This window comes from Hippocampus guttulatus, chromosome 2 (genome assembly GCF_054856545.1).
Source record: "Hippocampus guttulatus isolate MCC_2025c chromosome 2, RoL_Hgut_1.0, whole genome shotgun sequence".
NCBI classification, from domain to species: Eukaryota; Metazoa; Chordata; class Actinopteri; order Syngnathiformes; family Syngnathidae; genus Hippocampus; species Hippocampus guttulatus.
In genome coordinates, this window is record NC_141262.1 from 35,465,925 (window position 1) to 35,479,373 (window position 13,449).

General features: G+C 42.1%; 1 protein-coding gene across 2 annotated transcripts in view; it reads left to right on the plus strand.

The window, feature by feature from the left end:
* The window catches only part of afg2a (AAA ATPase AFG2A), a 138,703-nt gene that overhangs the window by 38,634 nt on the left and 86,620 nt on the right, over positions 1 to 13,449 (plus strand). The window contains exon 15 of one of the 2 annotated variants that reach the window (XR_015100273.1): positions 57 to 2,534. Coding sequence is in view for 1 of the 2 variants with exons in the window: in XM_086105891.1 (XP_085962017.1) it covers positions 2,408 to 2,534 (127 nt within the window). In the remaining variant the exon portion in view is untranslated. The remainder of the gene's footprint in view (positions 1 to 56; positions 2,535 to 13,449) is intronic. The other variant, XM_086105891.1, reaches the window with a different exon arrangement.

Here is a 13,449-nt window from a genome sequence, read left to right on the forward strand (position 1 = left end):
TTCTCTCTCTCTCTCTCCCTCCGCCCCCGTCCGTCCGTCCAAATGAATCCATTCAGCCAGCCATCCATATGAGCCATCAGCCATCCATGCGTATCATCCGTTCATCCAGCCACCTATCCAGATCATCCATTAACCAAATGATCCACCCGTCTATTTGAATTCACTTTTCCATCCATCCATCCATCCATGTCTCAGTTCCAAATATGCATCTGCGATGACTTCAGCAGCCATCCATCCAGCCGCACCAACGCAGACTGTCCAACAGCGCCGACATCTCCGCCGAACCTAACGGGGCTGTGAAAAATGCTGCCCATTACAGGCGCAAAAAACACAAGCGCCCCGGGTCTGTCCGGCACCGACAGTCAATGGCGCCGACATTCCTCCCAATCAAAATCTGTGCTGGTACACGCGTGCTGCCGAGAAGGCGCAACCACCAAGCACAGATTCTTCTCCTTTGACGAAAGGACGTTATGGCCAAAAAAGCGTTGAAAACAGTCCACATCAGCTCCACACGACAAAACAACAAACACCATGTGACAAAAAAAAAAAAAGACAAAAAGCAAGGCTCTTGAAGAGCGCTGCCTACTCGGGCGCCATCTTGGAAAAAAATTGTTTAGTTAACAAGAAAATTAACAAAAACATCCAATCATCCATTTTCGGAACCGCTTTATCCTCACAAGGGTCGCGGGGGGTGCAGGACTCAATGCCAAGGGGACACCCTGAAGCAGTTGCCAGCCAATCGCAGGGCACACATAGACATTCAACCATTCGCGCTCACACCTAGCGATAATTTAACGCGTACGATCAGCCTGCCATGCTTGTTTTTGGAATGTGGGAGGAAACCGGAGTACCCGGAGAAAACCAACGCAAACTCCACACAGGGAAGCCGTAGCTGGAATCGAACCCGGTACCTCTGCACTCTGAGGTCGACGCGCCAACCACTGGCTCACCCGCCCGCCCTAAATAACAAACATTTTAATCGAAAATGTAAAAGTATCATTGTAAAAATCAATGTAACAAAATAAATTGTCTTTTAAAAATAAAAACAGCAAAACACAATAAAATATTTTTATTCTTTTGTAAAGAAAATATCACATTTATAATACCGGTCATAAAAAGAGGGAGCAATTTGATCTATTTGACTCATCAAGCTGCGAAAGGCTACAAATAAAAACTTTGTTGTTGGCATCGGTGTTCTGGTGTCTTTTGATGACATCATTGGCAATATGGCTCAACTTCTGCTGCCAACAGGTTTATTTTCCCCTTTTTCTTATGAAAGAAGCTGGTAATCGTGCACAAATGAAGGCTTTCAAATGAGTCGTGTGAGTTTTACAAGATGAATATGAGCAATTAGAGGTGATGGATGTCACTTCCTCTTGCAGGGAATTTGCCTGGTCTACCATCCATCCATCATGCGTGTCTTTTCTGGGCACATTTGTTCTTTCAACCCCTGTTTACTTCTTCCTACCTACTCCGTCACTTCACTTCAGAGGCGGCAAAAGTACTCGCATTCTGTACTCAAGTAGAAGCACTAGTATCGGTGGAAAATGGACTGGTAATATTTGATGTGCTGATCCAACTCCTTTACTGAAGTAAAAGCAAAAAAGTTCAGACTGTCAACTGAACTTTGGTACAGGCATTTTTCGAGAGAAGTAAAAGAAATTAAACAACTGAGATAATGTGGTTGCATAAGTGTGCATACCTTCATAACTGGATATGTGGCCGTTCCACAATGTTTAAGTGCCTTTGATTCAGTCGCAATGAAGTTCTGATGTTCTACTAGTCTTTTCCTGACATAGCCGTGGTCCACAGAGAGCTTTCTAAGCAGTTTTACGGTTTGTCTGAAACTTGACGTGAATCAGGGTGTGTAGACTTTTCTACCCACTGTACCTCTCTAAATGCTACTTATGCACAGTAATGAAGTCTTTTTTTATTTGGTTATTTCTCACCACTGTTTCACATTCTGCTTAATTTTTGCGCTTGCATTTGTGATGGATAGATAGATAGATTACATGGATTGTAGAAATACAAATCTCAAAGTAAGATTTAAAAATGTAATGTAATGAATAATAAATGTCATAAAAAAAACTTAAAAACGCACATTTAACGTTATTGAAAAAAAAGGGTTCAAAATCAACATTTGTGGGTTTAAAAAAGAATTGTCTTATTTTTGACAAAGTAAGGAGTGGAAATGATCTGTTTTTAAATTGAAGGTTGTGTGAAAATTAAATACACAAGTAAAATACTGAAAAATCTCCTTCAGTAGAGTGACACAGTATTTATACTTGGTTACTTCCAACTACCGCTTCACATTCTGTTTATTTCCCCCCCCACTCGTATCCGTCATTCATGGCATCCTGTCATTTACTCCCATTTTCCGCCATGTTCTCCATCATTCACCTCTCAGCTCTTCGGGATCGGGCGGCGTGGGCGACAGGGTCCTGGCCCAGCTCCTGACAGAGATGGACGGCATCGAGCAGCTCGGCGACGTCACCGTGCTGGCCGCCACCAACCGGCCGGACATGATTGATCAGGTAAACACACGCCAAGCTACCCTTTCGTCTGTGATTGATAAGGACCCCCCCCCCCCCCCCCCTCCCACACACACACACACACACACATTCCCCCCAAACCACTCCTTGCCTCCTCCTTTGCCACTGTTATACATGATTGATGAGGTTAAAGGTGCCTCTGTTCACTCTCCCTTTGCGATGCTGTCATTACTTTGTTTGCGATGGAAAAATACAACACATTTTCATCGACTTTGTTTGGCTCTCAGGAGAAATTGTGACAGCCAGTATTCCAAGATGGAGTCAATTGTTAAAAAAAAAAAAAAAAGAGTCCATGAACATTTTCCACACAATACCTCATTCTGACAAGGTGAATATACACACTGGTATGTGAATTTTTAAAAATCATGACATTTTTTAAATTTTAATTTCTTTAATTTTACTGAACACTTTCAATCTCAAAATGAAACAGGTTTACATGAAGAATGCAGCAGCATTAAAAAAAAATCAAAATTTAAAATACATAATTCGATTTTTTTTAAAAACAAAACTAATATTTATAATAAGAGAATTTCTATCACGACCCTTTCGTTGAGACAAATATATTTATATTTGTAGACGAGGCTCGGGGTGACATATTGCCACACGGCTCCCGCAGAATGAGGCAAGACGTTTTACAACACTTCTCAGACATTTCAAGTATTCAAGAGAGCTATCAGATTTGTTCTCAGGCAATGTCCATCAAATTGCATACACCAAAAACAAACCAAAAAATAACATACAATGTGTGAAATGACCAAGAGTGTCCATTCATGGAAAAGTATGAAATTGACCAAGTTTGTGGACGTGTATCTTAGCATAGCATATAGTATCATTTTACAATGTCCGGTAGGCAATTCTGTCACACACATTGATTTATTTTAGCAAATCGTACTACAGATGATCGAAAAAATAGCTTCCGGCTTCTGTTCCAATCAACGGCAGCATCTTGATTTAGTCACTTGAAGATGATAACGAGGAGATCTCCATGTCATTGGTGACCCTTCTAAGAGGCACATCTCCACCGTCCTCTATTCCTCTGCCCTTTTATCTCCTCCTCTCCCCCGTCCGCAAAAAGCTTTCTTTGCTCTCTTATCCACCCATCTCTGGCCTAATGAAATTTCCTGAGTGCTGATCAAAGGACACGTCTGGGCCTTTTCAAAGGCACACAGGAAGGCGAGTGTCCTGGTGCTTTTTAAAGGCCAGAGTGCGTTTCTATTTTTTTGTCTCTGGCTCTGAGCCGTCACAAATACATTAGCATGGATGACGGGTGCAAGCATTTCATTGAGAAATTGAAGCTGGAACGGCCTTCTGTAGACACGGCAGCGTGGCGGGCGCAGTTGTTAACGTGTCGGCCTCGCAATCTGGAGATCCCGGTTCAAATGTCTGTGTTTGCATGTTCACCCAGCGCTAGTTAAGAGCAGTTAGTTTTCTGACTGGGGAAAAAAAAGGACATCTACTTTAAGCAGGCATTTACCATTAAAGTGAAGTCTGCGATTTGTTTCTAAATCTGTTTTACATGTTTGATAAATTCCCAAAACGGTCAAAGGCTGAAGGCTAGGTAGTACTCAACTGTGGAAGCTTTAGCTTTTAGCTAGTTTTTCCACCGTTTTCAGCTACAAGAGTAAAAAAAAAAAAGTCTTCACTGAACACTCAACTCAGCACGCGGACTGGATTGAATCGACTACAAAGACAAGATGTTCAATGTTCAAACTGACCATCCTTTTGTTTTTATCAAATAATCTTTAACTTAGAATTTTATGGCTAGAACGTGTTCTCAAAAGCTGGGACAGGTGGCCAAAAAGACCGAGAGAGTGAAGAAATGCTCATCAAACACCTGATTGGAACATCGCACAGGTGAACAGGCTACCCGGGAACAGGCGGGTGCCACGATTGGGTATAAAAGAAGCATCCGTGTGTTGCTCGGTCATTCGCCGGCAAAGATGGGGCAAGGTTCATCTCTTTGTGAACGACTGCATGAGAAAATAGTTCCAGAACAATGTTGCTCAACTTACAATTGCAAGGAATATCATCAGTGTATAAATATTTATTCAATGTCGTTGAAAGAAAAGGTGACGTGACGCAGTGGTAAACATGGCGGTCTCCTTTTTTGGAACGCGTTGCAGCCGTAAATTCTTAGGTTCGTGATTATTTGCTAGAAAACAAAGTTGATCAGTTTGAACATTTATAGTGTACTCAATTAAATATAGGTTGAACATGATTTGCAAATCATGCTATTCAACGTTTTAATGTTTAATACAATGTCGGAGGGGGGCGGGGGTCAGAATGGAAATACCGGAGTGGTTGACTTCATGTCCACGCCAACCTTCGTCTGTTTGCTGCGTGGAGAATCGATCCATCTCAGCAGCTTCCTTCTCCTTGACACGTTGCCGCTCGCTTATTTCCAACTCCTTTTGTAGCCTTCAAACCGAGAAAAGATGCAGTTTCCATTTGCGAAGACGTAGTGTTGTAGGGGGAGCGGGGGGGGGGGGGCGATCTATTAAGTAAGGGGAGGCCACTCAGGCTTTTTGTTGTTGGCTCGGACAGACGGGAAGCCCCGTGCGTCTCCCCTCCACCAGTGGGCCTCTCAGGAAGTGGTCTCCCAGGCAGCTGAGAAATCACATCACCCCAACCCCACCACCAACCCCCAAACCGAATGTGAGCGCATTGCTCATAAATGGGCTCTCATAGTCACTAACTGTCAAACGTATGACAGATCTTTATAAAATGCATGTTAGCTGATCCAATGTCGAGTCATGCGGATGTGGAACACACTACCTTAACCTTTGGCAAATCACACACGCGCGCACACGCACACACACGCACACACTACAGGCACGGACGGGTGGCCATTCCAATGCAAATGGCAGGATATGCGGGGTCAAGGAGGCGGAGTTGACGATGAAGATAAATGGGGGAAGCCGGGGTGTCAATGCAGTCATTGTCAGCTGTTGGTGGTGTGGAGGGGGCTCTAGAGGGGCCTCAGCTGTTTGAGTGGTGGAGGGGGGGGGGGGGGGCGGGGGGTTGAAGAGGGGGTGCAGGAAGTGGAAACAAGTGGAGGGAAAGTGCATTGATTCCAGTGCGGATGGAGGAGACCTGTTGTCCGTCGCTCAAGCATCCCCGCAGGAGAGTGAAGTCCATTGTTTTGAAATGACGAATGCTCATGTGATTAGTGAAGGAGGTCCGTTGGCTCACAGTTGGAATTTTAAGTCAAGGTATTACATTTTGGTTGGGGTTTTAAAGTGCGAGTGTTTTGCGTTCGGATTTAAATTCGGCTTTAGGATTTCAAACAAGGGTTTGAGTTTTGATTTCGAGTTTCAAGACAGCATTAAGTGTTCAAATCAAGGTTTCAAGCCTGTGTTGTGCTTTCAAGTTATTAAATCAGAATCAACATTTCAAGTTAGGGAATCAATTTTGAGTTTGAAGCCTGCGTTAGGGTTTCAAATTGGAGCGTCAAGACGGCTTGGTTTATACATTGGCATTTCTAGTCTTGGTTAGGGTTTTAAGTTAGGTTTAGGGGTTTTAAAATTAAGTTCGGATTTCAAATTGAGGTACGAAGCCTGCTTCGTACAAGATTTTGGGTTTCAAGTTTGAGTTTAAAGCCAGAATTAAGATTTCAAATTAATTAGTTTTCCAACACACATTATGGGTTCAAATTAGAGTTTGAAAACAGACTTAAAATAATCAAATTAAGGTTTTAAATTTGGGTTTTAAAATGAGTTTCAAACAAAGATGACCACTTCAAATGTAAGTTCCAAGCCAGGATTAGGTTTTCAAGTTTGCATTTTCAGCCTGGCTTAAGGTTTCAAAGTGGAGTTTAAATCTGGGTTGGGATTTCAAATTTGAGTGACAAATTATGATGTCAATCCTGAATTAGGGTTTCATTTGCATTTAAAGCGAAGGTTAGTGTTTCCGGGTCAGGTTTGGTGTTGAAATTGAGTTTTCGAGGTAGGGTTAGGGATTCAAAGGAAAGTTTGAGGGTTGGCATTTCAAGCCAGTGTTTCAAATCAGGCTTAGGGTTTCGCGCCATGTTTAGTGTTTCAGGTTGGGGTTTGAATGAGCTAACCCTGTCCCCAGTGTGGGACAAATAAAGGATATCTTATCTTATCTTATCTTTGCAAAGGCCTGCCACATATGAGCCTCGGTTTTCTCTTCAACCCTTCACAATGTTAGCATTTCCGCCCCTGCCAACACATACTGTATTATCCAATGGATAATTTCTCTTTTGGCAAATTTCCCCATGTTCAACTTTGTCGACCTCGTGACGCACGGAGCGGAAAACGTGAGTGTGGTCCCACATACGGTGTGACTAACACAGCCGAATCACAGCCCGGCCAACACAGAAAGACACCAAGGAGAACGGCCCGTTCCCTCGGTTCCTGACAGATAAAACAAAATGTGCTGTTTCATGTTGTTTACTCCACATCTGTTGGAAATCAGGCGCAAGGAAGCATTGCGGCGTTGCGCCTTCTTTGGGGCCGAAAGCAAAAATAAATAGTGAATCAAACGGCGGGAATTTCAGGCATGCGCTTTTTCCGCCCCCAGAATTTGATTTTAATTGAAGGCCGCGCTGCCAATTAATCATTTTGTTGCATGTTCCCTCCAATGAATGCGGTGGCTTTGTAGACGCGGTCGGAAGTGGAAAGACGTGTGAGGCGACTGCCTTGCGCAAACCCATCCATTCTTTATCCGAACCGCTCGCTCAACCTAGGTTCCATGACAAGCAGCTATTGGAAATTGATTTTTTTTTTTGGGGGCGGGGGGGGTTGTTTGTTTCTTTTGGGATTTTCCAAGTTGCATATTCAGACATTTCTTCTTGTCAGGGTTGGGGTTTCAGTTATCGTTATGGTTTCGGATTTAAGTTTTGAAATGGGGTCAAGGTTTTTAATCGTTGGCTTTCGACTCTGTGTTTTATTGTGTTTACTCGTTTTATGTTATTCGTTTGTTATAGCTGTCCTTGTTTATATATGTCGGATTTTTACTTTTACTGTACAGCACTTTGTATGCAGCTGAGGTTGTTGTTAGAGTAGTCTAGAAATAAAGCTGGGTTTAGTTGTGAAATTAGGTTTTCAGCCAGGGTTGGGGCTTCAAAGTTGGCTTTGGGATCAGGGTTTGAAATGAGAGTTTCCAGCCAGGGTTAGGCTTTCAAATTAGTTTCCAAGTAAAGGTTCATGATAGTGTTTGGGTTTCAATTTATGTTAGGAATTCCAAGACAACAAGACAGCCTTATGGTTTCAAAGTCAAACCGGAGTTAGGCTTTCAGATTAGAGTTTTAAATGAAGATTTGAAATGAGAGTTTCGAGTACGGCAAGGCAATGTAGTTTTTTGAAGAGAGCACATTTCATACACAACGAAACGCAATGTGTTTCACACAAGCAAAGACAACATCTAAAAGTATGTACGATACAACAGATGAAATTCAGAAGCAAAGAAATTGCTTCAAGAATTCACGTTGATAAAATTGAAACACATGAAGAGAAAACTTAAAAAAAAAATTAAAACATTGTACAGAAATAAAAAGCTTCCAAAATGATGAAAAGGGAAAATTATTTAAAACCTGTTTGGAAGACCTTCATCAAAGGTATGGGGTCAAAAAATTCTGGGCTGACTTCATTTGTGATGGCATCTTATTCCATTGGCGTGCAGCATAACAGCTAAATGCTGCTTCACCATGTTTTCTTTGAATTCAGGGCCCCACTAATTCACCCAAGTTTGGGTTCGGTTTCCAAAGATTAGCGGTTTCCAAGTAGGGTTTCATGACAGTGTTTGGGTTTCAAGATTTGGTTTGAATTTATGCTTTAAATGGGTTCGGAATGACAAGCATGCTTTCAAGACAACGATACAAGGTCAGGGTATCAAATTAGAATTTCAAGCCAGTATTAAGGTTTCAAGACAGGTGTATGGTTTCAACGTGGGGTTTCAAGAACGGTTTAAGATGTGAAATATGGTTTTTCAGCCTACTGTTTTAAATAGGGTTAACACTGGCTCAGCCTTTTAAAGACAGGGGTAGGGTTTCAAAGTTGGGTTTCACAACAGTGCTGGGCTAAACATTTATGGTTTCAAATGAAGGTTTCAAATTTGATAGGTTTTGGGTTTCAAGACTGCTTAGGATTTCAAGTTAGGGCTCCAAGATGGTACTGGCGTACAAAGCTATTTTTTTTCAAGCAGTCTTTGGGGTTTTGAATTAGGGTTTCAAGACAATAGTTGAAGTTCAACTTGGGGTTGCAAACCAGAATTAGGGTACCTTTAGATTTCAAGACCCGTTTCAAATGACTTGCTGGGTTTGTGGTTTCAAACTAGGGGTAGGATTTCAAAGTAAGGTTTGAAATTTCTGTTTTGTTGTCATGCTAGGCTTTGAATTCGCTAAACCTTAGCAAAGGCTTGCCAAATAGTGAGCCAACAATTTAGTTTTCACAATGATAAGGTGGTAAAACCGTAGCTTGCCAGATAGTGAACCAAGCCAATGTTTCCCCCTTACATATGTATATTCACAACGTGACATCCCCAAATAAAGCTTTGCGGCTTCAATGTTTGAGTGAAGTCACTATCAGAAAGCTCAAATCAGATTGCAGCACTACAGATTACTTGCACATGTTTTGGTTTTCCGTTTGTTGTCGTTTTGGACCAGAAGTGACCAACTGGGCTCTGATCGGATTGCGGAGATAGAAAAACAGAACCTGCAGAAGCGGTCTTGACGCAAACGACACAAACCACATGATTGACTGACGACATTCAAGATAAAATGGCAAGCAACTTGCTGGAATGCCAGGATACAGTCCGCTAACCTTACTTCTAATCGTAATCTCTTAGTCAAGTTCTGTTCCTTCAAGTCATTAGATGAATGGCAAAACTGTTTCAAGCATGTATTAGATTTCAAACTAGACTTAGGGCAGGCATGTCCGGCTCCGAGCCTAGAGGGCCGCTGTCCTGCCTGTTTTCCAGCTCTCCCGGCTGCAACGCACCCGATTCAGATGATCAGATCATCAGCCAGCTGTGAAGCAGCATTAGAACGATCCTGATTATTTGAATCAGGTGTGTTGCAACAGGAAGAGCTGGAAAAATAGGCAGCACAGCGGACCTTGAGGACTGACTTTGGACACCCCTGATATAGGGTTTCAGAATAGAGTTAGGGTTCAAATGAGTCTTGCAAGATTGTATTAGGATTTCAGATGAGGTTTTCAAAACAAGGTTAGGGTTATACAGTGGGTTGGTAGGTTTTAAGGACGTGGCTAGGGACTCAAATCAGAGTTTAAAGAATGGGTTACGGCTACGTGTTAGGGTTTGAAGCCAGGGTTACATTTTCTAATTATGGTTTCAAATGTACGTAAGTGGTTGGTTTCAAACCAGGGTATTCTTTCAGAATAGGGTTTTCAAACAAGGTTAGTATTACACACAGCGTTAGCATTTCAAACCAGGCTCAGGGTTGTAAAATAGGCTTTCGATATCGAGTTGGGATTTTTAAATTTGTATTTCAAGACAGGTTAGGGTCTGAAGCCAGGGTTAAGTTTTCAAATTTTGGGTTCAAGTCTGGGTTAGGGCTTTAAAATAAGATAAGCTACCAATCTTGGGTGTTTTTTTTTTTTTTTTAGCATTTTAAACCAAGGTTAGGATTTCAGAGAAGGGTTATCTTTCAAACTAGGGTCTCAAGCTTGTTTTGGGAGTTCACGTTTGGGTTTGAATTTGCTACGCATGAGCAAAGTCCAATATTGAGCCTATATGGAGTCTGGAAAGATGCGGTGGTAGAAGCAATGCAGTGTGGTTGTAGTTTCCCCAGCTAGTGAGCCACACTTCATTTTGAAAACTGCTGTCACTCACTTCTTTTTGTTTACTCCTGAGTTACAAGATCATTGTAAGACATTTAGAAATACGGAACTTGCAAAAATATACATTCTCCTCTCACCCTAAAAAGCAGAGCTTTTGCTATGCAGTGTTATTTCCGCACAGGAGAGGGCGCCAAACCTGGCTCGCAAATTACATACAGTGCAAGTCATGTCAAATCTGTCAGCAAGTATGCTTCTCAAACCATTTGGCTGCAGGGGAGAATTTTTTTCCTTGGACCCTCTCATCATCTGATTGTGTGTACCCCTCAATGCCGTAGTAATGAAAAAGTTTATTTTTTGCAGTCTTACTCAGAACAGTCATCACCCCAGATGAAATCAGTACGTTATAATGTTAAAGTCAAAGATTAACAAGGGAAGAAAGTCATGTTCTAACGTGAGCTGCATTCAGAAAAATACGACTAGATTAATTGTTTAGTCATACAAACTCCATCTTTGATGTTCAAATATTACGACTTTATTCTGAAAACATTGCACTTTTTTTCTGGAAAAGAAACTATTTACCTGTATTTGGAAAGTCACTGCCGTTCAGTTGTACTTAAATCAAACTTGTTTCATGCTCGGCACAATTGACATCTTGTGTCCTCTGAAAAACTCACCTTTGTAAGTCAGTAGAGCACTGTAATAATTTACTGCTAATTATTTTTGCCGATCCCAAACTCAGGTTCGTGGACCCCGGTTTGTGAACCGCTGCTTTTAAAGCAAACTTGGCCGCGTTTGGGTTGTTTGCGCTGGTGCCAACTGTTTGATTACAAACGAGTTTAAATTGAAATCAGGTTCGTGGCGAGCTTGTCTATCTCCTGGCTCAAATGGATTTTTTCCCTTGCTGTTCATTTTGTTGATGTCGAGCACATGGCCTCCATTCGACATCGCATCGGCCGCATGCTGCCAGGAGTTGAAAACGAACGCTCCACAAGGTGCGCATTCATTCTGAGCAGCCTGAACATCTGCCAATATTTTTCTCCTCCTAGGCCGTGTGGACGTTGGCTAATTGCAATCACGCTCCAATTGCGCCCCCGTGTAATTAGCAGGCAGCTTGGTAAATACTCCGATATTAGCTTAAGTGGCGCTTTGACTGCCTCCTTTGCATTCAAAGCACTTGTCTGTGATTGCCGCTATGCAGGTTTGCATCCCGCCCCTGAATCAATGGTGTTCCCCACCTCAAGGCAATGGAGAAACTCATGTGACTATTCAGAGTCGGTTGCCATCACAAATGAAAACCAGCGTTTTCTTATAGGACTGAACAACTTGGGGGGAAAAAAATCATCACATTGTGCTTCTCTCTTTTTTTTTTTCATTCCTTAACATGGCAATTGCTATTTAATGATCAGCTCATGTATTTTTGGGCAAAGATAAGCAATCAATGAATCTGTGTTACAATAAACATTCTCAGATTTACTGAAATGTAAATGTTTTGGTTTCATAGGTTAGGTTTAAACTAAAATAAAAGCAACCATCAAATAGATTCAGAACCGGTATGCCATGGCACAATTAGTGTGCCGTAGAGATCATCAGGTATGCTACGGAAAATTTTCCAATGTCTCTTATTATGACAAAAGGAGGAGTATTTATATATACTGTATGTGTTGCATACATTCGAGTCATTAATCTGCTGTCTGATAAGCGTCCAATGCAATAACGTCACAAAATTCTACCAAACGTGGCATACATTTAAGTCAGTAAGTCATAAATCAAATTATAACCATAATGCATTGCTGTCTTAAGTGGTTGGGAATCACTTACCTTACAGTGTTGAAATCAGGAGTTAATAGCCAATAGTAAAAGTATTGCGGGCTCGTTTTTCATGCCAAGTCAATCATATATTGGAGGATTGTCTTCCGTGAAAACCAAGTTAAATGTCCTGGGGCGAAATGTATGCGTGTAATGCACGTTCCTCGTAATCGCTGACTTCATGAAAGAATGCACAGGGAAGCGTCTTGCATGAGTTGTCCACAATTTGCTCTGTTCATTATGTTTTGGTGAAAAGCCCCAACAGGAAGCAGTCTAGAAGCCAGTAGTCAAAACTGGGAGTGGGAGTAAGTCATGCATTGGGCACAAACCTCCTTTGTCCAAATATGGTCAATTACCGTATATTTTCATGACCAAAAGGCGCAGTGAAAAGTCTTAAATTTTCTCCAAAATGGATGGGACGCCTAATAATGTGGGTCGCCTTGTGTATGAACCAAGTTCCAAAATTCGTGAATGCTCTTGTGTGACTTTGATGGCGAATCCGCTTGCCTGACTGATGTTGTGCCGATACGTTGCGTATATACAGGAAAGGCGGACGTAACTGAGGACAGCATACAGATGTTAAAGTGGGTAGGGTGTCACCAACATGAAGGAGGTTCTGCTCACTTTCGACGTCCCGGTGAACCACACTGTAGAGAAGAAGGGGACCAGCACAATCGCGATACGCACAATGGGGCGCGCGAAGTCGGCGTTTACTGTTGTGCTTGGTTGCCTTGGTAATGGACAGAAGTGGCTCCCTATGGTGATTTTTAAGCCGAAAGAAAAAATTCCAGTCCAGCAAGAGTCAAAGTGAACTTGTGAGCGATGGCGAGGACAGCTTTACTACGATCGGGAGGCAGGGCTGGGCAAGTTCCGCCAAAACCTGTGTGTGGATTGTGTTTGAGTTCACGCAAAAGCCGGCATCATTTCTGCGAGACTGAGCGTGACGATGACGCGAGGGAACCTGCCGTGTTTGATGGAGAACTTTCCCAGCTGTTCATTTCAGATACAGAATATTAGGACTTTGATAGATTTGAGGATGAGGATTGATCCAAAAAAAAAACATTGAGTACATTGTTCAAGCATTCAATAAAGTACAACCGAGCTCAGTTTTGCTCCCGCTGCCTTTTTAAAAACATAAGCTGGCATGCATACTTGCTACTGTATTTTTTAAACCAGCGTACGTGTTACCGTGCCAATAATATAATGTGCCTTGTGGATGTGCTAAATACAGAAATAGCACCCGTACATGACACTACACCTTTTAATATGGTGCGTCGTATGGTCGTGAAAATATGGTCTATATTTTTTTACATATCGATACTGTCCGACCT